General features: G+C 38.3%; 3 protein-coding genes across 3 annotated transcripts; 2 read left to right on the top strand and 1 right to left on the bottom strand.

Moving 5' to 3' along the window:
• The first annotated feature begins 392 nt into the window (after nt 1–392).
• Nucleotides 393–9,139, top strand: vps36 (vacuolar protein sorting 36 homolog). Its single transcript, XM_063013894.1, has 14 exons — nt 393–522; nt 1,358–1,426; nt 1,558–1,628; nt 1,712–1,826; nt 2,472–2,561; nt 2,916–3,002; nt 4,174–4,206; nt 4,300–4,377; nt 4,498–4,632; nt 4,878–4,943; nt 5,445–5,509; nt 5,773–5,857; nt 6,885–6,961; nt 7,376–9,139. The coding sequence occupies exons 1-14, from the start codon at nt 427–429 to the stop codon at nt 7,455–7,457; spliced, it is 1,149 nt and encodes a 382-aa protein (XP_062869964.1). The 5' UTR covers nt 393–426; the 3' UTR covers nt 7,458–9,139.
• Nucleotides 9,140–13,257: 4,118 nt separating this feature from the next.
• LOC134332748 (thrombospondin type-1 domain-containing protein 1) lies at nt 13,258–19,730 on the top strand. Its single transcript, XM_063014532.1, has 4 exons — nt 13,258–13,318; nt 14,653–15,612; nt 17,378–17,536; nt 18,161–19,730. Exons 1-4 carry the CDS (start codon nt 13,258–13,260, stop codon nt 19,585–19,587), a joined length of 2,607 nt encoding a protein of 868 aa, XP_062870602.1. The 3' UTR covers nt 19,588–19,730.
• Nucleotides 19,731–22,063: 2,333 nt separating this feature from the next.
• Nucleotides 22,064–25,248, bottom strand: fgl1b (fibrinogen like 1B). Its single transcript, XM_063014774.1, has 7 exons — nt 25,192–25,248; nt 24,403–24,616; nt 23,597–23,756; nt 22,974–23,071; nt 22,803–22,891; nt 22,388–22,578; nt 22,064–22,247 (listed from the first exon to the last, which is right to left on the bottom strand). The coding sequence occupies exons 1-7, from the start codon at nt 25,246–25,248 to the stop codon at nt 22,064–22,066; spliced, it is 993 nt and encodes a 330-aa protein (XP_062870844.1).
• Between the last annotated feature and the right edge of the window lie 1,425 nt (nt 25,249–26,673).

Raw genomic sequence — 26,673 nt, 5'->3', positions numbered from 1 at the left:
TCTTTATATCATAATGGACATTGTTAAGCTGGAACAAGGAGATTTTTCCAGAAACTGTCCACTGTTTTAGCTAACTCTGTATCCGAAAATAAGTTTTTTTAAAAAGCACAGACACAAGACAAATTCATTGCATCCTATCCAACCTTCCAAAAGCAGTACCAAGACTCGAGCACTTGAATGTAGCATACAATAGTGTGAAACGTATTTGTATTTAAGCGACAATTGGTGTATAACTTAAATATTTTATGCCATTATTAAGAAAGAAATATGATATAATTTCACTTTGAACTGTATGAAAACGGAAATAAAACGAACTGTAAGCAGGCACTGTGTTTGACACCAAACCGGAAGTAAACATTTGCTCACTAAGGAAGGCTGAATGAGTTCTAATTTGAACGAATCAGTTAACAAATTATACATTTAATAATGGACCGATTTATGTGGACCAACGGACTCCTGGAGATGAATGAAACTCTAGTGATCCAGCAGAGGGGGGTCAGACTGTATGACGGAGACGAAAAGGTAGCAAACTTCTCACAGACTGTTGTTATTTTCATTTAGCTTAAAATGACAGTGTCTGAATCCCAAATCACAGTTTACTCCCTTTTTAAGTGCACTACATTGTTATAAGATACAACTGCTTATTCATTTCATGTAGTGTACTCTCATTTGGAATTTACCTTTTTATACCTACACCGCTGCAGAGAAATACAAAGCTTTTTTCTGTAATGATAAAAATATTACATTTAAATTAACTTATTTTAAAAAGAACACAGTGACGGATTAAAACATTTAAAAAGCACAATTAGAAAACTTTCCTAGCCGCTTTACCATTGGTTTAATACCAATTTACTCCATACTCCCTTTCTAAGTGCACTACAAACAGTGTTCAAAGAGTGCGGAGACATTTCTTTTAGTGCACTACATGTTAAGCAGGATGTAGTTTGGGACACTTTTCTCTTCTTAGCTAGATTGTTGCCTTAAATAGCAGTTAAAATGCTCTTTTTCATTTGTTAATTAATTGTAATTGTAAATTAATTGTAAATCGTTTGGTATTATGTTTGTAACCAGCACCGCCCCAAACACAGTCATCACAGTAATTTATATGGTTTTTATGTCTTCTCTCATTTAAAGCAAACATGAAGCATGTGCAATAACTTTTGATAACAATGCAACATTTGTTGAACTTTTGTGCAATCTGTATTTTGTCTTTTGTCTTTACAAAGATTTTTGTAATTTTTATATTTTTATATATATTTTACATTTCATTTTTTTTTTATATATGTATAAACATTTCTCATATCTCTTTATTTCTAAAAGTTGCTGTAATAAAAGGCTATCTTATCTTGTGTGGCAGGCAAAAATGGATGCAGGGGTTGTCCTTTTAACCACGCATCGTTTACTTTGGAGGGATCAAAAGAATCATGTATGATCATCTCAGGTCCCTTTTTTTGCACCAAACGCACAATAACAAACATAAATGTGTTTAATTGTGCAGTGATTGTAGAGTACATGTTGTGGGGACCCTTTTAGAGTTCACTTCGTTTGCCTTTGTAGGAATGCTGCATATGTATACCCTTGTCTCAGATCGTATTCTTTGAGGAGCAGACAGGAGGCATTGGAAAGAGGTAACAGTTTTTTTAATGTGTTTTTCAATTTCATTTCAAAATATGTGCAATGGGAAATTTACTGTGTTCTGAATTTATTTTAGTGCCAAGATTGTTATTCACCTGCATCCAGTCTCTCCTAATAAAGAACCAGGGCCCTACCAGAACAGCAAGTTCTCCCACATTAAATTGTCCTTTAAAGAACATGGACAAATAGAGGTATGAAACTTCAAACTTATATAATTAATACATCAATATACAATATAATTGATATAATTGATAATATTACAGCTTGTAGTATAGACGATACAAAACTCTTTTTAAACAGAACAGTCCTCTACCACTAACCCTACTATGTAGAATTTCTGTTTAAATTTCCAATTTATTTTATGCACACCACCCTATCGCACTACACTCTCACTCCTGTCAGGGTCAGATTCTTACAGAAAGCCTCAACACATTCCGATGACAACAATACCCTTTTCACTTTCCTCTAGGAGATGATGTTGCATTGGCAAGGAGGTGGTTCCTCATCACAGAAAATAGTGCCTGTTGAGTGCTCGACCAGGCTGGTGGGCTAGCAAAATATACTGCACCATCTGAGCACCTATAAAATATAAAAAAGTTATGCAGTATGCAGAAAAAGATCTTTGAAACTCTTGATTCTCTGAATGTTAATGGTCCCTCGAAACGAAAGACTTAATTGTTAAATAGTTACAGCCCCCCCCCATAATAGAGCTTATCTTAAGTTGGGTTACAACATAATAATGACTCTATATAAAAGTCTCAAAACAAAATATGCACGTTACGTTCATAAGAAGAGTCTCAGACATGGATCTATAGTGAAATGTTTACTGTATGCAGTTTTACAGACGTCTGACAGAGGAGATGACTCAGAAGCGGTGGGAGAACACACCAGTACCACATCTCATAAACACAATAGCAGGATCAAAGGTCAGCTGATGGCTTTTCTTACTAAACACTTGTATTATAATTGTTATAAATGCAAACCTTTACTCATGCTATCTCTACAATGTGTAACACTGCCTCAAGGTGATCTTCTGTTATTATTATTATTATTATTATTTTTATTAAGCATTGATCTGTCCAGAACCCCAACGTTCTGCTAAATGAAGTGTGAAATGACTGTCGCTTGTGCTTTCTTTAAACAATTTAATTTTACAATCACAGCAATAGAGAAATTACAGCGAGCCACACCCTTTCTCTCCCTGTTGTTTCTTGTGGTTTGGGTGGGTTGTGTTTGTTCGTGTGTAAGTTTTTTCATGCCTGTCTCGTGTGCCTTTGCAGGCAGGAAAAACACGCGCAGTCGGAATTGTTGGCATTGAACGGAAGCTGGAGGAGAAAAGAAAAGAGATGGACAAAAACATTTCAGAGGTGAGGCAGTAGTGGAGATACACTACGTGGCCAAAAATATGTCTACGACCTTCTTAATCCCTTCTTAATTATTGTGTACAGGTGTGTGACTTACAGAATACAGTCCAAGCAGTTGAGGGTTTAGGGCCTTGCTCAAGGGCCCAATAGTGGCAATCTGGCAGTGGGGGGTTTGAACCAGCAACTTTCTGCTTACTAGTCCAGTACCTTAACTGCTCGGCTACAACTGCCAAAATCAACCACTAACCCCAGTTTCTGGGAAAAGTTGGGACATTTTGTAAAATGCACTTAAAAAATCAGATGTCTTAAAACCTTTAATGTTTTGGCTGTCCAACTTAATTATTTTGTAAATATAAAGACAATTTAAATTTGATAGCTGCAACACAAAATAAGCCGAGCATACAAATCTCTTTTCCCAAAATATGCACAAATTCCAGTAGCCTCTCCTTAAAGCCTTTTCAGAAGAGTGGAGCCTGTTGTATCTGCAAGGTAGGGGGATATAAATGCACATGATTTTGGACCATGGTCATGGTCAGGTGTCCACATACACAATATAACAGGTATGACATTTTGTGACAACCACCCCAGATCATTTCTGTGGGAGTTCTCCTGTATATAATTTTAATGTTTAATAAAAGCATTAGGGTGTTTGTGCAGCTGTATGATGTCATGGAGTTTGACTTAAAAGGTTTCCTGTCCTGGCTAAAAGTAGAGATAAGCGGTTGCCCAGCTAGTACTTGAACACTGCCCACTGATTTAGCCACCAAAAACCTTCATCTATTTGCTGGGGAGGTGAAAGGCAAAACACAAAACACTTGATGCATTCCTAAATGTGGTAAAATGAGCTTGTGGTGTAAGTTTGAGAGCATTATATTAAAAGACAATTTGCAGTAACTGTCAACTTCATAACATTCTCAGTTTTCTGAGCCTCGAATATTCTAAAAATATGATATGCAGAATATTCCTAAGCATACACTAAGCATACCACTGCTCTATACATTACCAGTATCATACCAGCTTTATAACAGCTTATTAAGGTTTATCATTATTTATTATTATTTATTTATTATATAAATAATAACAAGGGAAGCTAGGCAGTTATGGGCAATTTGGTGCAGCACACATTTGATTTGTTTCTCTAATTCCCTTTTCCTTCCCTTTGTGTTTCCATCAGGCCTTTGAAGATCTCAGCAAGCTTATGGAAAAGGTCAGGCACTCACATCACTCTTCTCAGTAGTGTCCACATCTGGTACCACAGTGTGAAATTAGGGTAACCTGCTCTTGTTCTTTACTTCCTCAGGCTAAAGAGATGGTTGAGCTTTCCAGATCCATCGCTAGCAAAATCAAAGACAAACAGGGAGACATCACAGAGGACGAGGTAAACAAGGCAGTTTAGTGGTTGTGTTAGCGAGAGGATTGTTTAAAGGAATGGAGAGGTACAGAGCGCATCCTCGGATAGTGATCTCTTGTCTGTTCCAAAATTGTCTGTTTCTTGCAGACTATCCGCTTCAAGTCCTATTTGCTGAGCATGGGCATTGCCAACCCTGTAACCAGGGAAACGCATGGCTCGGGCACACATTATCACATGCAGCTTGCTAAACAGCTGGGAGACATGCTGCAGGCACCATTAGAGGTAAGTGTGCATCTGTACATGAGCTCTCACCAGCTGATTACGTTATACACAAACAACGTAAAATATTTTAGTTTAGTTGAGTTTTTAATCATGTTACGGTAAGGTGAGTTTGGTTGTAGTTGTTGATTGGATGGTAAAACCGAGGTGTTTTCATGGAATTTAGGACCATGTGCCGCATCAGAATTAAAATTTCTGTCTATTGTATACCCTGTGGTTCTTTATTGTATGTTTTCCTTAACTTATAGGAGCGAGGAGGGATGATGGCTCTTACCGAGGTTTACTGTCTAGTAAACAGAGCACGAGGGATGGAGGTAAATACACACACACATACCATGATCTCTAAGCATTTTACATGCATCCTCCCAAATACATGCATCCTCCTCTGATCTGCATACCGGACTTGGCACAGGTTTTAAACTGGATGCCTTTCCGGATGCAACCCTCCTATTTGTATCTGGGCTAGGGTCCGGCCCTGAGAGAGCACTAATAAGTGTGCCTCCCAATGACTGGGCTGTTTCCCCATCCCTTCTGGACATAATAGGGCAATAATGTCTGTGCAGATGCCTGACTGGCTGATAACACAGCTGCAATTTCCACCAGCGTGCTTGCATAATGTGTATACATGCATAAATATATATATATTTAAGGGGTGCCGTACGATGGTTAACCCTGCGCTCTGACCCCAGCTTCCAAACAAGCTGGGATATGTGAAGAAAGAATTTTATTGTACTGTACGTCTGTATATGTATATATGACAAATAAAGGTGTTCTAATAATTCTAATAAATTATAAATATTTTTTTTTTATTCCAGCTTCTCTCTCCAGATGATCTGGTCAATGCCTGCAAGATGTTTGAGTCTCTAAAACTCCCGCTCAGGTAAGCGCACGTATGTTCAAGGGGCTTGAGTGTATCTGACAGGATGCAAACCAGAGGAACCAGACTTCCTGTTTTCAGAGGCCACTTCTAGTCTTTGTTTTTCATCTTTCAAAAGAAAACATCCGTTTGCTCTCCTATTACCACCGACCCCTTGACTAAAGGGTTGTGGTTGGATGCAGTTTAAGGAAGCCTGGTTTGAATTTTTCACTGTTTCTCAATTGGACTTCCTAATAGGAATCAGTCAATTGTTGTTTATCTTTTAGGCTGCGTGTGTTCGACAGTGGGGTGATGGTGGTTCAGCTTCAATCTCACAGTGAAGAAGAAATGATTGCATCTGCTCTAGATAACGTGAGTGTCAAACTTCTGTCGTACAGCTCCTGCTAAATCACTTAGAAGTGCTTAACATTACCTCAGGCACTAACTATACATCATATTTAATTGGGGGGTTTGGGAAACCGGAGTGTGGAAACCACAACCGTGTGCTGCAAATTCCTCCCTTGTTTCTTCAGCAGTTGGATGCGAGTGAGGCCCTCTGTTCAGTCACAGTAGGCATGTTTCCATACAAAGTCAAAATTTCGAGCACCCCGTTCAAGCACCAAAAAACGCACATTCTTTAATATTCATTCAATTTCTTTCACATATAGGAACAGATATTTAAGAGTAATCCATCTACTGCTACTGGTATCCATTTACAGATATTGAGCTTAGATGGGGTTCAACCTAGGACCCAGGAGCTGTGTAGCACCCGCACTACCAGCCAAGCTACCATGCTGCCCATTGGTGGAGTGTTCATAAAGAAGTTTTGCATATCTGTATGTGTACTAGGTGGCACAGTGGTTGAGGTCATGCCACACACAACAACATGGAGAACTTGCAAACTTCACACAGAAAGGACTTTGACCACTTCACCTGGGAATCGAACCCATGATCTTGCTGTAAACAGTGCTACCCACCCAAATTGCCAAAGTTAAAATTAGTGTGTTGACCTGTGTTGGATTAGTGCCCTGTTTAGGTTGTACGCCTGCCTTACAACCAGCATGACTGGTCATCTAATGTTTATCAATATGTGACTGATCTTGGCCTAGTGTTCAAAAACAACTTGATGCCTAATATTTGCATTAAGAACTTTTAGACTTTTAGATTTAAGAAATTCCTCTGACAATGTTCTGACATTCCTCATTAGTCGGACATTAGTTTTAGTATTTTTAGCAAGTCTGTTCAGTCAAGAATGGAAAAAATGTGAGACGGGTGCTAAAGTTGACCTGATGGCTATTAAACCAAAGGTATTTGTATTAGTCACGGTGTACGTAGAAACACATGGTATTTGTGGTGCGTGTCTCATTGGCATTAAACGGCGTTTCTCTTCTGTTTCCAGGTGTCTGACAAGGGCTCTTTAACAGCAGAGGAGTTTGCAAAACTTTTGGGATTGTCTGTTCTCCTTGCAAAAGAAAGGTACAGTTGGGATATTACAGCTACTTTACATAGAATCCTGCATTATGTTTATAGGTGTTTAACTGATAACTTTCTTCCATTAAAAATGTGCGGCACATTATGAAGGATGTTATATGACAGTGAAGACCCCAGTGTTGAAGTGTTATATCTAGAATAAATGGAAACAAATCAGCTTTGACAAATACAATTGGTGCTTGCATTTCATGTTAAAAAGAAAGATGATGTAACAGAAGGGTAAACATGCCCATGTCCTAACTTTTTTTAAATGTGTTGTAGCTGTAAAATGTTTTATTTTTTGCATATTTACACTTTCATTCAAACATTAAATATCTTAACTTTTTATTATCTTCAATTGTTTTTAATGAAATAAAACATGTTTTATCATGAATTATATGTATATACACTTTTTTCCAGACTGCTGCTGGCTGAGAAGATGGGACACCTATGCCGAGACGACTCTGTGGAAGGGCTGCGCTTTTACCCTAACCTGTTCTGATGAACAATTCCGCTGCTTTATTTACAATTTATACTGGACTCTTGTTGCTGATCTCACAGTACCTCTGTACAGAACACAACACTGTTTACTTGTGGGGTTCAGCTTTAAAATGGCTCTCTGTCCACTGTTTGGCAGAGGTTAGGGATGGGCATGGTTATTCAGATATCTGAATCAGCTTAGTGTTTGTTTACTTCATGTAGTATTAAAATATTCAAGCTGATTTCAAAAGTGAGTCAAGAAGTGAAATTAAGGACTCAGGTAAAAGCAGACATGCTAAATACATAAAAACAAAAATGAGTAAGAATATATTAAAGAATAGTATGTTACACAGGATCAGAATAAGCAGCAGTATGAGAAAAAAAAAGTAAATGTATATTAAGGTCACAGTGTTTACCAATTACTATTAAGAAAACAAAGATTACCAGTGAAGACAAGGACTCCACAAGACAACTAAAGGTGTTCAGTGGTATCTGGTACCAGGACGTTACTAGCAGGTCCTTTAACTTCTGTACTTTGCGAGCTAGATCGTTCTACACTGCATCCTGGTACCATTCCTTCCACAGGTAAATGGCACACATGTGCCTGGCCTTTCACATTATCCTAGAGAGAACAGGATTTCTCAGACCAGTCTAGACCAGTTCTGATGCTTGCATGCCCATTGTACTGTAGGTGCTTTTGTTGGTGGACTGGAATGCAAAAAGTAGCCCCATATGCTGAAGGGTTGAATTCATTTTGTTTTGACATATTCACTTCATCATCAGTAATAAATAGATCTGAAATCTGAGCCAGAGTAGCTCTTCTGTTGGTCTGGACCAGGTGCCATAGCCTTTATGTCCAACCTGTTGGTGATTTTTGGACCAAAGGGTGCTCATCACTGCTGCCAGTGAGCACCACTTGCTGTTTAGGAGAGACAACCATCTGAGAAAACCAATCTTCTGGCCTTGTAGGTCTTGCTCATATCTGCTGCATTCAACATGTGTACTACGACTACAACTCCTATCATCCAAACATTTAATATATTTCTGACCATGACATGCACAGTTGTTATTAAACAGGCATTGTCATGCACATTTTTGGGGGGTGGTCCTAATGTTTTTGCTCGTCAGTGTACAGTTTAAGACAGTTGCAGTGGTTGCATTTATTTGTTTGTGTATAAATACAACACATTTATATTTATATAAATACATTTATATTCTACAACATTAAACACTAATAAGCCAAATCTTTATAATCACCTTTGACTCACCGGTGCATGGACTCCACCAGATGTTCTTCATCCTCTAGATGGTATCAGTTCAACTCCTGTATGTATCGCAGTGGCTTGTCCTAAAGTGCATCCTGGTGACATCTCTACTCTGGGAAACGATGCACACGGGCCTGGCTGTCCACATGGTCTAGGAGAAAACAGATTTACCAGTTTATGCAACTGTGCAGCCCCATACACAAAACGGTTCAAACATTACCCCCATTAGCAGTATTAAAATTATTGGTGATTTTAGCATCAGTAGCCCTCCTGTTGCTCCACACCAGGTAGATACGTGATAGACTTCGCTGTCCTCTAGCATCAGTAAGTCTTGGATGCCCATCACTCTGTCACCATGCTTTGGTTATAATGATTCAGCCTTTATGAAAATCACTCAGGTCTTTATGCCTGATCACTTATTTCACTAAGATAATAAAAAACTGTGGAATTTGAGTTTGTGGAGTTGTCCATACTTTTAAATAACACTACACATGTGCCCACTACATAAGGGCATACTTAACTCTAAATGCCCTGTAAAAGACCAAACCACAATATGAACGTAGCAGAAAAATAATTTTAACCTTTGGTCAGATGTAATAAAAAGTAAAGATATTCAGACAGTTTTGATCATTAAAAAAATATTGGTTCCATGTTAACATTAAGTTATCATTTCATTTATTCCATTAGAGATTGCTTTACCCTGGTCATAGTTGTGGTGGGACCTAAAGCTTTTCAGATTATAACAAGTTATAACAACAAATCTGTTTATTCAAATACAGTTTGCTTAAAAAGGGAATAGATATTCATATACCAAAAATGGTTAAAATGCCAATTCTAACTTTTGGTGATTTGGGGAGGGGTAGCCTGCGATGGATTGGTGCCCTGTCCAGGATATTTGTGCCTTGAGCCCAGGGTTTTCCAGTGGAACCTTATTCGTTGCGACCATGACCAGGATGATGCAGTTAATGAATGAACTAACTGTACTGTATTCTGAATCTTTCAAATAGGAAAACATATTTAAGCAAAATACAGCTAAATATTTTTGGTATTTTTAATACGCCATCTGAATACTGTTTTTGGTATTTCCTTACTTTTGTTATCACGGAATGAAAATATCAGTTGTAATTTTCTTTAAGAACAATTGTGCACCCACCCAAAACCATTATTCAAACCCATCACAGGCAGTAAGGAAAACCGCCCACTCTGGCAACCCAGACCACTCGCAGCGCTATGTTCATCAGTTTCTCTTCTCTGGTCGGATCTTGTGGAGGCGTCAGTGACAGCTGGATATGGAATCAGTTTCTTTATTAAATCTCCAGTTTTGGATTTATATCAGAAACTGTAAGTAATGAACTTTTTTATTTATGTAACAGGATAGTGTTTTTGTTAGAGTAAATGTTTTGAGTACATAGATCAATCTGTAGTGAGCCATCAGGTGTCGGTTTTGGAAAAGCGAGAAAATATAGAACATTATTATTAATCAATTTTAAATAAAGACTAAACAGTAAACACTGTACAGTAGTATACTTTTATGAGCTCATTTATACATATCCAGAATAAAACCTTTAAATACATTTAGTAAATGTAGCTGAAAGTTATAGATATATATTTTGGTGATTGGAACAAACACCTACAGTATAAAAAACACATACAGGAAACTACATTATTAATTTAGTTGAATAGAAAAGTTTATAATGCAGTTTACCATAATGGCCTGACCTCTCCAATTTTCTGACCGTGAGAACGGTGCATATCCTAACATTTTAATAAAAATAAAGTGGTGTCTTTCCAATGTCTATAAGAAAACCCAAACTGTCAATGTTATGCTGAGAGGAAATGTATTTGGGGGGTCAGATCTGATTTAAGAACCTCCAAAATCAAGTCTGACATGAATTAGAAGCTGTTAGGGAGACAAACTTGACATAACAGTGAGCTTTGATGGGGGTGGTTTGTTGTCACTGGGCAGTGGTAGCTTAGTGGTTAAGGTACCTGAGTAGTGATCAAAAGGTAAATTTAACCTCTAACATCTTGCATTGTTTTTGGTCACAATTTTGAGTATTTTATGGATAAATTGCTTTAAAGGTAAATGTAAAAAATACAATAATAAAGCTCCACATCTCACTATCAAATGTGAGTTTGTACAATAATGTATTACTTTACAGACAAAAACAGAGGCTAATACTGTAAAAGCAAATTTTAATATGCTGGTCATGTTGGGGGTCACTACAGCACATCATTTGTACACATTTGATTTTTTTTTTTAGTTTTTACACAGTATGTTCTTAAAGACACAACCCTATCCGAACTTGGGACTGACAGTAAGGTTGCACAGATATGCATATTAATTCAAACCCCCCAGCGTGGCTTTTCCATTATGCCATACAAGCTCACTGAAATATTTATTAAAAGGTAAATACAGAAAATATCAAAACTAATCAAGAATAAAATGTATAATTAAATAGTCAGTGCCCATCTTCCTTTCCTGTCTGTGTTTTATTTTATTCTGGAAATACATATTACATTTTGAGATAAAACTACACAACCAAGCATAACTACCTACACAAAATAGCTAAATAAATGTAGTACATACTGTGTGTAAATCCATTAGTAGACTAAATGTTTAACAGTAGCTCATATTTTTAAAAAGTATTCACATGTGTTTAACAGGCCAATGAAACCACAGCTGTAATTCAACAGCAAAAGGAAAACAAAATTGTGGTTCTTCCTGCAGTTGCTATAAATACTGTTTACAAGCTCAACAAAGGAACAGCTCGGGCTAAAATAGTACCCATCATTTTAATATCAAAGAGTAATATAAAAGGGAAACATAAATATCACTGTATGCATAATTAATCCCACAGAGTAAGATTTTTAAGTACTATGGTACTTCATTTCTGTCAATAAAGAGACCACAGTGTGTAATATTAGGAATTCTGGGGATGCGGAGTGGATTGCTGGGTATTTTCACTGGATGCTGGACAAGTTGGAAAGTTGGAATCACTGGTTAGGGCAACAACTCTGTTTTTCCTTTTTCCTTTTTGGCTTTTGAAATAATGCAAAGTGTAACGGTCTCAAGTTTCCCAAATTTGAGGGTAAGTGCTGAATCAACTGGAAATAAAGAGGTTTTTAAACCTCTCAGACTAGATGTAGATAAAATAATTTACAACACTCACTTTCAGCTATTCATGCTTTTCCAAATCATTAATTTTAAATATTGGTTGTGCAGTACAAACTGCTAGACCTCAAATAGTAGGCTCTTGTTATGGCTGAACATCAATAACTTGTGCATGCACTTTAAGGCATTCATTCTGTTATTCAATCATTTATTTACTTATTTATCTTTGGTAACTGCTTTATAAAAATCTAAACCATAGTGGAAGCACCAGGTCTGAAGCTAGGACATGATTCCTGTCTATTGTATGGCATTACATAGCAGTTTTGAGTATTACATTCACAGACTGTTATAGTATGCTATACACAGCTATACAGTTATTAAAGGATAGAATGAAACCAAGATCACTGGAGCTGTGTGATACCTATATTAATTTGTAGGTATACAAATTTAATGACAAGTTTAAATATAGTTATTTTAGCTCATTCCTATTGGCAACTCCCTTGCACCACATAAAGATATGCCCACTTTATGGTCTAAATACCCAGCAGTGCAGGGGTGCCATAAATAAGAAGTAGATTTCCCCTGGGGGCAATGTTGGCACAGTGTTTAAGGTACTGGAGTATTGATTAAAAGGTAGAGTGTTTAAGTGCCATTAAATTCAAACTGCCACCTTGGGGCTCTGTAGCAAGGTGTTGCAGTCTCAGTTGCTTGAATTAAATTGTAAGTCTGGTTGCCAAATGTATAGATGCAAATGTACAGGGGCAAATAGTGGAGCAATATAAAAACTGTACCAGAATAATGGTTTCCAACCATTACCATGTTTCAATTGATGTACATTTTAGCTATTCGAAGTAGCACAACTTGCTATGCACATTTTGTCAGCTCTCTGTACTCTGCCCGCCAATGGTAGGTGTAAGGCAGGGTAAGTTTATTTGTTTAGCACATTTCATACACAGTGGCAATATACAATTAATAAACCATTAAAATAATGGAGATTTTGGAATACTAAGATCTAACAGCTCAGAAAGGAGGTTGAAGGCCTGTGTTTGTGATGTATACATATACTCGTGCATAGTACAATAAAATGTACTTTCCACGTATCCCAGCTTGTTTGTGTGCTGGGGTCAGTGCACAGGGACAGCCTTTTTATGGCGCCCCTGGAGCCAAAAAGGTCAAGAGCCTTGCTACGGGGGTCCAACGGTGGCTCATGGAAAAGCGGAGATTCGGACCCACAACCTGCCAGACAGCGGAGCACTTATAAATATTGAATCCTATAAAGCATTGTGTTTAGTCTGTTTTGTGACATTCCTGACTAACTAAATGTCAAAATGAAAGATGTAGTAAATCTGTTTATTTTTTGTGATTACTTGTCATCGACAGGACTGTTTAAATGCCAAAGAGGGTGATGTTGAACAAGAGGGAAAAAGGACACATGCATCGGAATGACACAGGGTTTCATCCCACTGGTGCAGTTTCTCTTGCTGCTCCTGCTTATAGGGCTTGGTAAGCAAACACTCTCAGATCCTTGCAGTAGGACTTTAAAAGTACAACAAATGAAATTGCACAAAGATTCATGTGGTAAAATTAGACAAAAATGGTTGTGGCTACACTATTGCTGCAGTTCATTTTGGGGTTACATGGTGGCCCATAATAAGCAGCTCTCAGCATTCTTTATTGGAGCAGATTAGGAAGCGAAGGGAGGGGACGTTTTCCTGCCCGTTTTTCCGTTGCCGTATATTTTTTTCCTCAGGAAGTGACCTATGAGAAGCAGCATTTATAAATCACAATGGCTTCTGTACAGAGGCTATTGTCAAAAAATACAATGTGTCTTGAGGCCATATGAATTATAAGCTGTGACAGTGCATGGTAAAAAGTTAAAATTTAAATTCCCCATTTCCCCCCCAACTACTATATCCTGGTCAAGGTCACAGCAGACCCGGTTCCACTGGGGAACACTGGGAAGCGCTGGACAGAGTGTCAATCCATCACAGGGCTCCAGCCACTTCCTTTTCAAACTTAACCAATTATGTCTGTGTAGACCCTTGGCTGGCTGACAGGGGTCTATTACGCTAACCTGGGTTCAAATCTCAGCAGTGGTGGGCTAGTGTAATAGACTGCTGCAGAGTTGCTTTATCTCCAACAATCTACTACATTGTCAGGCTGCTCATTTTAGGTCATGTCTCAGCACATCTACTGGGTTCACATAGAACCTCTAAGGAGGGCACCCAAGAACAAATTTTTAACCAATCAATTAAGGAGTTAATTTCCTTTTGTATTTTTATTATTGTTACCAATCAGTTTCCAGTTTCCGTGCACAGATAGATGTTCTTACATTCTTCTCAGCAGTCTTCATTTATTCATTCATTGCCTGTTTCACCACAACTTTATCCTGGTCAAAATGGGTCTGATTCATTGGCGAAAGGCAGGACACACCCTGGAAAAGACAAAAGACATTATCAACATAATGTCTTCTGTGGATCATTGGTAGTGAGGAAAAAGCTACAGCTGTTATTAAATCCAAGGAATTTATTACTTTATTAACCTTCACTAAACTCTTCATCAGAGTCTTGAATAAGTCCCTGGGTGCAAGGCATAAATACATCTTGGACAGGGTACCAATCCATTGCTGTCTGTATTATTATTCTGATTAATCAGCATGTTTAATAAATACAGTTTTTATGGAATTGCTTGTGATTGATTGTGTTTGTCTATATGTGTGATGTAAAGACTGTTAATGCAGAAATCCAGCTAATTCCAAGCCATCTATTGCATCTGTCAGTTTAATTTATTATTTTGCTTCTCCCTTGACGATTTTTTGTTGTTTTTCTCTTTTAAAGCAATGGCTGGTGTCCATCTGTGGTCCTCCGTACATGTGGCTCTTAGCAACGCCAGTGTTTTCGTGAACTACAGTGCAAACAGCAACATGACAGACAGCAAATTAACAATGGATTTGATTGATATTGATAAAAACGTAACATTACTGACCAGATCTCTTCCCTTCAACCAGTCCAGTGGATATCTAGAGTTTGACTGCACTCACTTTTTATATGCTGGAAATTTCAGCTTTAGGTTGGAGCAAACGGGTCACCAAGACGCACTGAACAGGACCTACAGCTGGTGGAGCCCAATACTGCGCACCCACTGGCCCACTTTCCACCTTGGAATAGAACACGCTAACAACCACAGTTCTGGTGTGTTCCAGATCGCTGTGTCTACCAACTCGGATTTTCATGTCTGCGCTAGCAGTAAAACGTCATCGCTGTACCTGGAGGTCAGCTACCTGGAGCACAACCAGATCGGCAAGAACGCCATTGACAAGGTGCGAAAGCAAACGAGGCATGATATTCAGGTTGTACAGTCCCAGCATGTGGAACTGGAATGTGCCTCCTTGCTGACTGAAGCTGGGTTCATCCAAGTGGCCCTCAAATCTGCCCACACCCAAGAGGACATCAAATCCTCAGGGCCACTCTACCTATCCCGCATCTTCTCGTACAAGCTTCAGGTGGAAAACGTGTACAAAAGTGGCTGCGAGGGGACAGTGTCTGTCCGGCTGCTCTCTCCACCCTGTACGGTCACCACAGGGAAGGTGTTGCTGTATAAGGAGGCCAACACAGCTGCAGCTCAGACGACTCCCTCTCAGCTTGCATTTCACTTTCTCAGCCAGGGAGAGAATGAGACCGAGTTTAATTGCTCCCTGTTCGATCTTGGCCGGAATAAATACTGCTTTCATTTCGCCCTCATCTACAGTCAGTCCCCTAGTTCAGCACAAATGTGCATCATTGTGCAAAGAAATACTGGTAAGAATAATCCTTTGTTTTGTTGAAGCATTTTTTCAAATCAACAGTGGTGATTTCCACCCACATTATTAAAAGAGATTTTTATTACAATAATGAACCTGTTCTCCCCATGTCCGGGAGCTCCGGTTTCCTCCCACAGTCCAAAGACATGAATTAGGTGGATCCGAGACACAGATTTGCCCGTGACAGTGTTAGACATGAAAAATGTGTAATCAAACTACCAGTCCTGTCATGAATGTAACCAAAGCATAAAACATGACATTAATTCTACAAAAAAAAAAAAAATTGATGAACTTTAAAGCTGCAGTATATAAATTTGTGGGATTTTAAGACCCCTCTGGTAGAAATGTGGTATTGCAAGCAGCTTACAGAAGAAAAAAACCCATTCTGTAACACAATTAATAATGCGGCTTAATTAAAATCAAGTCAATAAATGATTAAAGGGTATTAAAAGTTGCAGTACAAAAATCCATTTTTGATTATCTTGGGCAGTTCTCTACCCAGCTTTCCCTGCAGAATCAGTAATGCTACTTACGGTGGCTAAGTGGGTAGCACTGTCGCCTCACAGCAAGAAGGTCCTGGGTTTGATCCCTAAGTGGGGCGGTCCGTTCTGTGTGGAGTTTGCATGTTCTCCCCGTGTCTGCGTGGGTTTCCTCCGGGGGCTTCGGTTTCCTCCCACAGTCCAAAGACATGCAAGTGAGGTGAATTGGAGATACTAAATTGTCCATGACTGTGTTTCACATTAAACTTGTGAACTGATGAATCTTGTATAACCATTAACTACCATGTCTGTCATGAATGTTTTCAAAGAGTAAAACATGGTGTTAAAAACCATAATAAACAAACAAACATAATGCTACTCACATTTACATTTTCAGCATTTAGCTGATGCTTTTATCCAAAGCAACTTACAGTACTGTGACAGTATACAGTCTAAGCAATTGAGGGTTAAGGACCTGGCTCAAGGGCCCAACAGTGGCAACCTGGCAGTGCTGGGGCTTGAACCAGTGACCTTTCGATGCAACTAAAGCTTAAGCAGCTTTAATAATTGTAAGACTTTAAGGTGTGGAATTCTCTTACCAGGGGCACGGTGGCTCGGTGGGTAGCACTGTCACCTCACAGCAAGAAGGTCCTGGGTTCATTTCCCAGGCGGAGTGGTTCAGGTCCTTTCCGTGTAGAGTTTGCATGCTCTCCCCTGGTCCGTGTTTCCTTTGGGTGCTTCGGGTTTCTTTCCACAGTCCAAAGACATGCAGACAGGTTAAGTGAAGATACAAAAATTGCCCTAGGTGTAAATGTAGGTATGTGTGTGTGTTTACCCTGTGATGGACTGGCGACCTGTCCAGGGTGTTTCCTACATTTTGCCTAGTGAAATGTACCCACTGCAGTGGTTACAATGTATAAATGAATTCCCTTAACACTTGTTATAATGAATGAACGAACAAATTCCCTTATCACTTATCAACTACATTTAAAAGTAAAAAAAATCTGTTTATTGAAAGATAAGAACTGTATGGAATAATCAGTGGTGTATAAAGTATAAAAGTGTCTTACCAGAAATTTACTTTATTAAAAACTACGTGTTTTCTGATAATACCAGTTTCTTATATTTGTGTCACGCTGGATAGGTGATGGATACAGTTACAACAAAAAAACTTTGAATTTAACTTTGCCACCTAAAGTATGAAGTACATTAATAGGCATTTATGCAGGCTGTATAACATCTGCTCACTGCTTTAACAGTATGTGTGATTTATTTTATCAGTAGAGACGTGGGGCCCGTGGCAAACGTGGAGCGGATGCAGCGTGACCTGTGGAGAGGGCGTGCGAGAGCGTGTACGCACGTGTTTACTGCCTCCTAGGGCTGGGAATGCATGCACTGGCATGGTGAGAGAGCAGTCACTGTGCTCCCTGGAGTCCTGTGATGGTAAGCAAAAATTGTTTTTGCTGTAATTATAGTTATAATAATTATCATCATTCATTTTGTTATTAAGCTCCAGGCTACATCACTGATCATAATATTTAAAAGAATGAACATTTATTGGCATCTTGGCTTTCTTAATAATTGTTTTAAGCTCAGATCAAGTACAGTAAGTTAATTTGTTATATTTGAGAGATAAATATTTCAGCAAAAATTAAGAAAAAAGCAATGAACTACTATTTTTAAGCCAGATCTATGTTCATACATTCGGTAGAAAGACTCACCAAGGTTAGATCGATAAGGGTGGAATTGGTGTGTTTGCCATAAACTGATCAATAACTGCTGCCATTAGCTTAGCTAATTATTGAATTGACATTGTATAACTTAAGAAAATGCAGAATTATGTATCATTGCATTTAGCTGGGTCAAAAGTCTTCAACTACTCAAAAGCTACTTGATTTGAATGGATTGCTGGTAAATTTGGTTCAGCTAATTGACAACCCTTTTTACATCTCGCCACCCCTACTTAACCCCTAACTAACAAAGAATTTGCACAGGTAAAATATACAGGTTTTAATATTCACATTTGCACTATGATTTGTGGAAATTTGACTTTATCCTATTCTGTAGAGTTCCTATCTCCTGCCTCCTTTCCGCCCCCTTCGGCTGTGGACTCTACACCAGGGGGAAACTTAGTGGTGGTGGCTGGTATCTCCCTCTGTCTGGTGGTCATCCTGGTCACCGTCCTAATCACAGTATGGAGGAAACTGTGCCATGCCAAGTGCAGCTCGGCACACCGCGAGTCCATGCAGTCTCCCGGTGGACGCAAAAATTCAGACGAGACTGCAATTTGTGCTCGAGGTGTGCAGAGACCCAGTTTCACCGAAAGCCTGCAAGCGGTTGCCCCTCAGAAGGGTCTAACACACCCTTCATCTATGCAAGCAGCATCAGATAAGGGAGTACTAGCCTGTCAAAGTTTTTCCCTGCCTGAGGTTTTAACACAGGACCCTGAGAGGTTGTCCCCATCCGGTCAGAAGATTTTGCCTCCTGCTTTTGGCTATCGTTTGGCACAGCAGCAACTTAAGGAAATGAAGAAAAAGGGTCTTAAAGAGGCCACACAGGTCTACCATGTGTCCCAGAGTCCCATTGATGACACCATGTTGGAGGCCACAGCGTCCACATCTGCTGGTCTAACGCCGGTTCCTCAGGAGTTTGAAAGTCAAGAGGAAAAAGATGTTGGTCATTTTCGCAAGTCACCTTTCTCAGAACCAGCATGGACACACAAAAACTCTTCCCCCTTTCCTGACAGATTAAGCCCAAAAGTGGACCTCATTTTAAACAAATCAAAGTCCCTCAGTGATAGGGACCGGCGCCAGGAACGCACTGCAGACTGGGTGGCAATGGTGGAGCACTGCAGACTCAGTTATCCTAACAATCCCAACTTCAGGAGGACATCCAGCTTCAATGAGTGCAGCCGGCAGCAACTGCCCAAGTCACGTCCATTCAGGGAGCGTAGCTTGACCCAGGTGGCTCCTCGCCAGCTACCAGAGGGCAGCTGTAGAACCAAAGCCTGGGAGCATCCAATCCCAGAAATGGAGGACTGTTCTCAGCCTAAATATAAAAAACCTGACAGTGACTATAGAAGGAGACCTTGGGTTGATACTACATCAAAATCCAAACCAGACGTGGTTTATTCAGGGACTTTGAAGTCAAACAAAAATGGTCCTAGAGTGGGCCAGGCCCTGTTTTCTGGGATGGACCCAGTGGAAAGAGCAGAACAAATCTGGAGCAAGAGAGGTCCTTCACCTATTCAGAGGAACCTTTTGGCAAGGAAATTGCGAGAAGCTAATTCATCAAGCAGCTCCCACAGACAGAGAAGTTCTACCTTCTCCACTTTTGATCAACGCACAGGTCGATGTCGAAGCCTACCACTCTCTGCAGATTACAGCAGCTCCTCTTACGGCCTGACTGAAGACGAGCAGCGCATGATGGACATTTCTGGATACCTGGGAGAAGAGGATGGAATAGGAGTAATGAAAGATCACAGACTTACCTAAGCATAACTGGATCAGGTTAGGAACTCTACACTTCTGTGGTGGAACTTCTATAATTAAATTGGTGAATGTGAAGTTTTTTGCCTTGAAGCTTAAAACAGTCTCCCAGAGCCCAGACATAATCACAAAAAGAGAATATACTAAATTTGGAGAACCATCTGAGAAAATTTGCCCTTAAAAGTTAGTGGTTATGTAGACTTATAAAGGTTCTACATAGACAGCATGTTATATCATACATACACTTTCAAGAAGAAGCTTGTCTAAATTCTTAGATGCTTTTTTTTTTGCTATAAAATGTAAAGTATTGAATGTAATGTATTTGCCATGAAATAATACTGGTGTAAATGTTTTTACCTTTATCTGTTAATACAAATCACATAAGTGTATAAATGTAACCCCAGTATTATAAAACATTATCAGAGTAGTTTAAACTGTGGAAGTCTTTACACTGGAAAAAATTGATTAAGCAGGCAATTATGAATAAATGCTTAAATTTATTTCTGTTTTTAAAATTGCTTATGTTGCAGTTTGTATTTTTTCCCCGAACCTGGCAGGAGAACACTGTTCCACATACTTTTTTAATTGGTGCAGCTACACTTGCTGCTACAAATAAGACACCAGCTTTAGTAAATCAGACACATTGCCAAGAAATCTGATTGGATTTAAATGACACTAAACATTCTACAGTATATCACCAAATAAAATGATCTCTGTTGTTGTATGGTGATTGAAATTTAAAATAATATTGGTATGGCTTATCTGAAAAAGAATATTTGCAGAAATCATTGAAATTCCAAGATTGCCACATTACCCCTTTAACTAAATCTAGTAACACAAGAGTGTGTGTTTCCTCAGTATGAGCCCATGCAATGGCTCTGGCACTTCTGTTTTTGGTGTCTGTTTGTTTTTCAGCTTCCAATAAAGACTGATTAAGATGGTAATTTAATAAAAATGTAAAATATGCCTTAATGTGTCTATTTCATGTGGATTTTATGTAGCAATGCACTGACTGTGTCTCCAACTTTCTGCCTATGTATGGAATTCACTTACTGTTTAAGTTTGTTTTTTTTCCAATTCTTGCTGTCAGAATATAAATGTTGTCTCTGTTGTTCAAATATGTTTGCTACTAGTATAGAAACAACTAAAAAGTATGTTTATTTAACATGTTTGGATACATTATAACATTACTGACAGACATGCGTTCATCAAAAATTATTGTACATTTTTAATGAATGTAGGTTGGTTCTTCACTTGATCGTGCAGAATGATGTGCAGCTGTAGATTAGTAATTACTGTTTAAGAGTATGCTCACAGGAACTGAATTGAGTAAAACTTGGTACAGCTTAGAGTCTATTAATGGAAGTCATTAAAACACAAGTTGTGTCTCATAGCACATACTAACAGAGAGTAATGGTACAGTCTATATTTGGTACAACAGATGTACAGTCAGGAAATTACTCGTGCTTGGTAGTATTGCAAACATACAGATGTTGTTACCATGGCTAAAACATCAGTTTAAAGCATGTTAATAATAATAAAGTAAACATGGTTTAGACAGCATGAACTGTTCATTTATACTACAACTCCACCAGTGGTAAAAGTGAGTAACTTGTATGTGTATAATCCTTGACATTTACAATTAGGACTATACAAATGGCAGCTACACTTGCTAAGTTTGCAGTCTATAATTTTTTTACAGTCAAACCACCAAAAGAATCTCATTAAAGACCTAAGTAAACACTTACAGTTCAATGAATACATTTTGATGCATATGTACATTATTTACAGACACTAATCCATCAAAAATTATGTTTCTGGAACTGGATTTGAATGTTTCTTTACTTTTCATGCATAATTAAAAGTAACTGTAGGTCATTAATTGATGTTAAAGGACAACAAAAATAAAATCTTGTATTCTGTTTTAACTGTAAGCAACATGTTCAATCAATACTTTAACATCGAAAAATATAAGCTCAGAAAATTCAAAATGCACCACACTGTTCCATAAATGCTAATAAGAAACTTATTACAACCAGCACTAGAGTATTTACATGTGTTTTTATTAAACCCTTGATTAAAAACATATCTTAATCTATGTATGCTGTCTAATGAAGCCCATTAACCAACCAGTTAATTTGAATATTTGTGGTCTGATCTTCATTCAGGTCATTAGTATATCCAAACTAATTACACTTAATTATAGTTCTCGTGTCTTTATTGCTTACATTAATACTCACAATTATGAATTATGTACAATCCAGGATGGAAATATATGTAAATCCAACCAGAATCTTCTTAGCAGCAACAACATTGCTTCCAGCTGCGGATCAGACTTGCATAAATGATTCTTGTTCATTATAATTTTAGTTATATTATTATGACCCAGATAAAGACTTTAATTGTAATTAATGCATAAATTCAGGTAAGTGCAGAGGGTCTACCAACGTTTTCTTGAAACCACAAGTGATTGGTGGTTGTTCTAGTCATCTGGTCCTGCTCCACTTCCCAGGCTGTCCAGAAACACTAGAGGTCTCACCTTCATGGTTGTGTGTCTGAGGGAATACCAGAGCCCTCGCCAGGGGCCCCAGACCACCCCGTTGTCATGCTTGGCTGTGTACTTTCCTCCTCTATAATAGCGCCCGTTTAGGTTGGCAACATGACACCTGCGCATGAGCAAACGGCTTCTTATCAGCAGAAATACAGAAGTACAGGTTTAAATATGCTCCTGTTATGCATGTCATGCAGTTATGGAAAATGATTTAACAGAATAACCAGAAACCTCGTTTGAGCTGGTGCGCCATACCTGTTGTACCACCAGCCTCCCATGTTCTCTGAAGCACAGCTTCCTTGCAGAAAGCGATCGTGATCCTGGTCTCTGGTGCTAAACTGCATGCCGCTGTTGGAAGCGGACCATTGGTCTACCATGCCACTGCCTCCAGACAATCCATCACCGGCCCGGCCACTGTACATGCCAAAGTGCAGCCTGTATTTATCCTGTGTGTAGGAAATGCATACATTTTATGAGCAGAGTGAGATACAGATGTTTATCAAGTGATCAACTAACCACCAATATCTCCCAGTTCTTTCTCTTCTGATTTTTTTTTATTTATAGTACAAAGCAAAACCAAAAAAGTTTGTAAAATGGCTTCCAAATGTATCTGAAGAAACACCCTCTTTAGCTTTCTCTAAATAGACCCTTCACTTATATTACAACTTACTTTTTCATCTGCCACTCTGAAGTTGTCATACACTGCATATGATGTTTCTCCATTCCAGTCCATCAAATCAATTTTCATCACCTTTTGACCTTCAGAGGAAAAACAGCTTTAATTCTTAATTAGGTCGAGATGAATCATGAACTAAAATGTGTTTAGTAAATGATAACTAACCTCCATTCAGCAAGGAGTGAATTTTGTCATTGCCCAGCCAAAACTCATCTTTACTTGTTTTGAAATTTCCAAACCCATTCTTATAATCCTCCCAGTCTCTAAAAAAAAGAAAACATGTAAGTTACTGGTAAACATTAGGTGTATATTTTGATTTTTGGTAGTTTATCTGCTTAGGTAGCTTGGTAATCATTTTAGTTAGGCCAGGTATCTCCTTTCTTGTCTAGCACCTTAGATCTCAAAAGAGGCATGTATACAATTCTCACCTGATCCATATAACAACCCCAAAGTTATGGGTTCTATTTGTATCTTGTTAAAAGTGTGATCAAACTGGTTGTTTAAACCACTGATCTAGTGTTTAGTTAGTAATAATGCATTAAGAGAGCTGTCTGGCATATGGAGGAGTCATGCATCACACTGTGAATCATTCATCTCTCATGCAGGCACCTCGATCAGCCAGAAGAGGCCGCAATTGCAGCAGACACAGCCAACTGTATTTTTTTGGATACCTGGTCAGGTTGATAGCAAAGCTGGGATTTAAACAGTCTTACATCCCTAATGTTCCTCTCTACCACAATAAAACTACAAGAAACAAATTTGCTTGGAATACATTTCTCACCACTTACCTGTTAAAATCCAGTTTTCCATTGCGCCGTTTTTGTATAACAGTCCAGCCTCCCCCGTCTTCCATGTCGCAGTACACTAGAAATGGTTCAAGAGTTGCATCAGGTCTGACCCGGTGGAATCCACTCTCCGGTTTGATTCTGTCAAACAGTTCAGAGCAATCTGTAGATTAAAAAACACAATTACTTGATTTACATTTATGTTAGTGGTGTAAATGCAACACATTTTTGGGAAGTGGGGAAAAAACTTACTCTCTTATACTACTTTTACATCCACATTTAACATAAACTCTTTTGTTTGCCGGTTTCCTTATATGGTCATAACTTCCTTTCACTTTATTTTAAAATGTAAGAGTTTAAGGATGTCTAAACTTGCAGGAAATAGTCAAATACATTAATGAATTATTCTTTAAATGTAATGTTAATCTTTATACTAAATTGGGAAACGCCTGACTATTACATGAGAGTGATATTAGGGTCCCTGGGATTGATGATGCTTTCTTTTGCATATTGGCTTTGCCTTCAAACTTTGCCAAAAATGACATGTTAATGTGACATCATTTAAAAGGTATAATAAACTGTATTAAATATCCTGTATGACAAATTATTATTACATGATGCAAAACATAAAGTGCATTGGAACAACTTTATATTCACAGAGCATCAATCAAATGGACAATCAAATTAGAAAACTAAACTTAAAACAATTCATCATTCTGATACAACTTCAAATACTAAAACAGACCAAGTGTGAAACTCAGAATTGCTTTTCAAAACCTTAAAAGGCAAATCATGGGGCAACATATTACCTCTGTCATGAACCAGTAGGTTTCCCCCCGTGCTTGGCAGTGTGGGCAAGGTCGTGTAATTGTGACCGGTTTCTTCTTTAGGTTTCTGTAAGAGTCTGAAGCGACGGTGGGCACGCAGGTGTGCCAACTTCCAATCACCGATTAACAGCTCATTGTTGAGTTTTTCAATGCTCACCTTCAGCTCTGAAAGCTCTAAAAGACATTCATCCCCTGCCTCAAATAAGCAAAAACACGAATAATGCTTTAATTATGTAATTTTAATCAGTATACTGACATAAAGGTCTTGCAAAACACAAAGGGCAGAGCAGGGTTAAAAGGGCACAGTTTTCTGTCTTAGCCATCAATAAAAGTATAATATATAATTTAACAACCCAAATATCAGTGACATGACTTAATCTTTGCTTTAAAAGTTTACATTAAAATCCATTACAATAAAAAATCAAACATCTCTTTGTAGTCCTTTATATCTGTGTTGTATTTACATTACAAATAAAAACAACTTATTTAATGTTAAAAATCTAACTTTTTCCAGTTGTATCCATGTTTCTATTCCATCATTATGAACATTTTCTAAATAATAAAAAAATAGAATCTCTCAATAATATAAAGCATAATAATTTAAGCACAGGATGCATGCCACATATCATGAACATGTCATAGTAACAGGCTATATTTAATATATCACATATTAATATGAATTCTCACTTGTTGCAATCAAACTAACAATATGTTCTGTAAAATGTTCTGCCCATTATTTGTGTAAATAACAGTAAAATACAATTTGCTTACCCAGACACCTGATCCAGTACCACAAAACACCGTCAAAAAGATAATCAGCGCTGACATGATCACAGGGAAAGAAAGCCAGAATTTAAAACATTTTAACTTCTCGTTTATAATCTAAATGTAGGACCTATAAAACAGACAAAGGTACAATGGACAGTCTGAAACAAGCACCCAGCCAGGAGCTACACCCCACACACTGACAAAGTTCTGTGTTTTTATTCCTCTTATTTATAGGAGCAGTTTGTTCCGCATGGTCTACATCAAATATTGAGAACATGTGTTTTCACACTTTCTCATTCCTTACATACCATCAGCACACATTCTTGACTAAAATAAGTGAGCTTTATGAAATAATGAAATTGACAATATGATTTCAACACATTTTAGTGAAAACATATCCGTCCATTCAATTTACTTTTGTGTCTATAGGCGTTTTGTTAAAAAACGTTAAAAAAAATTTGTAATTTGCTTTGACATTTTGAAATGTTATGACATGCTTTCACTATTGCATATCTTGTGTCTGAAATATCTTGTGTCTCATTAAACATTTTAGGATTTTGAAAAGTGCAAGTTGAATAAAGAAATACTTATAACCATACTTATACACTGTATTTCCTGATGGCTGTGGCCTCTCTCAGCAGGATAATGTGCCCTGCCACAAAGCAAAAATGGTTCAGGAATGGTTTGAGGAGCACAACAACGAGTTTGAGGTGTTGACTTGGCCTCCAAATTCCCCAGATCTCAGTCCAATCAAGCATTTGTGGGATGTGCTGGACAAACAAGTCCGATCCATGGAGGCACCACCTCACAACTTACAGGAGTTAAAAGATCTGCTGCTAACATCCTGGTACTAGATACCACAGCACACCTTTAGGGGTCTAGTGGAGTCCATGCCTCTATGGGTCAGGGCTATATATACATACACACACACACAATTGGGCCTTATATGTGCATCTACATATAAGAACCCTTTTACACATCATATTTAAAGCAGGCGATTAGCAATACCAGCTCGTCAAATTTAACCTGTATTGTATTTAAACCTGCCTTAATCCTGATCTTACTTTGAGTCCATATGCTTTATAGATAGTCTGGGCTGAATGTGGACTGCTATATATCAATATGGAAAATGAGTCTGTGTCATATTTGGGCCAGATGTGAAATAATATTCAGATCTGGGCCAGATGTACCAGGCCTAATGGTCAAGGTCCATCTGGACCTGTTCAGGTACTGTACTTAAATAATAAATAGTAAAAGTAGTGGCAAGAAAACACTGGACCAGATCTGTTTTATGGATCTGGACTAAACTGTGCAGTACATTTGGCCCAGATCCGGTCCGTTTGAGCGAGCTCCAGAATTCCTTTGCTATGTGAAGGGACGGTAGGGAGCAGATGTGAAGTAGATGGGACAGAAGTGACTTCTGGTTTGAGTTAACGGGCCTGTAGTGTTTGGGGGAGGATCAGACTGGGCTCTAACTTTTCTCCT

The sequence above is a fragment of the Trichomycterus rosablanca genome, chromosome 18 (genome assembly GCF_030014385.1).
Source record: "Trichomycterus rosablanca isolate fTriRos1 chromosome 18, fTriRos1.hap1, whole genome shotgun sequence".
Taxonomy (NCBI): Eukaryota; Metazoa; Chordata; class Actinopteri; order Siluriformes; family Trichomycteridae; genus Trichomycterus; species Trichomycterus rosablanca.
The sequence above is the reverse complement of the archived record's forward strand: the minus strand, read 5'-3'. Positions and strand labels throughout refer to the sequence as shown.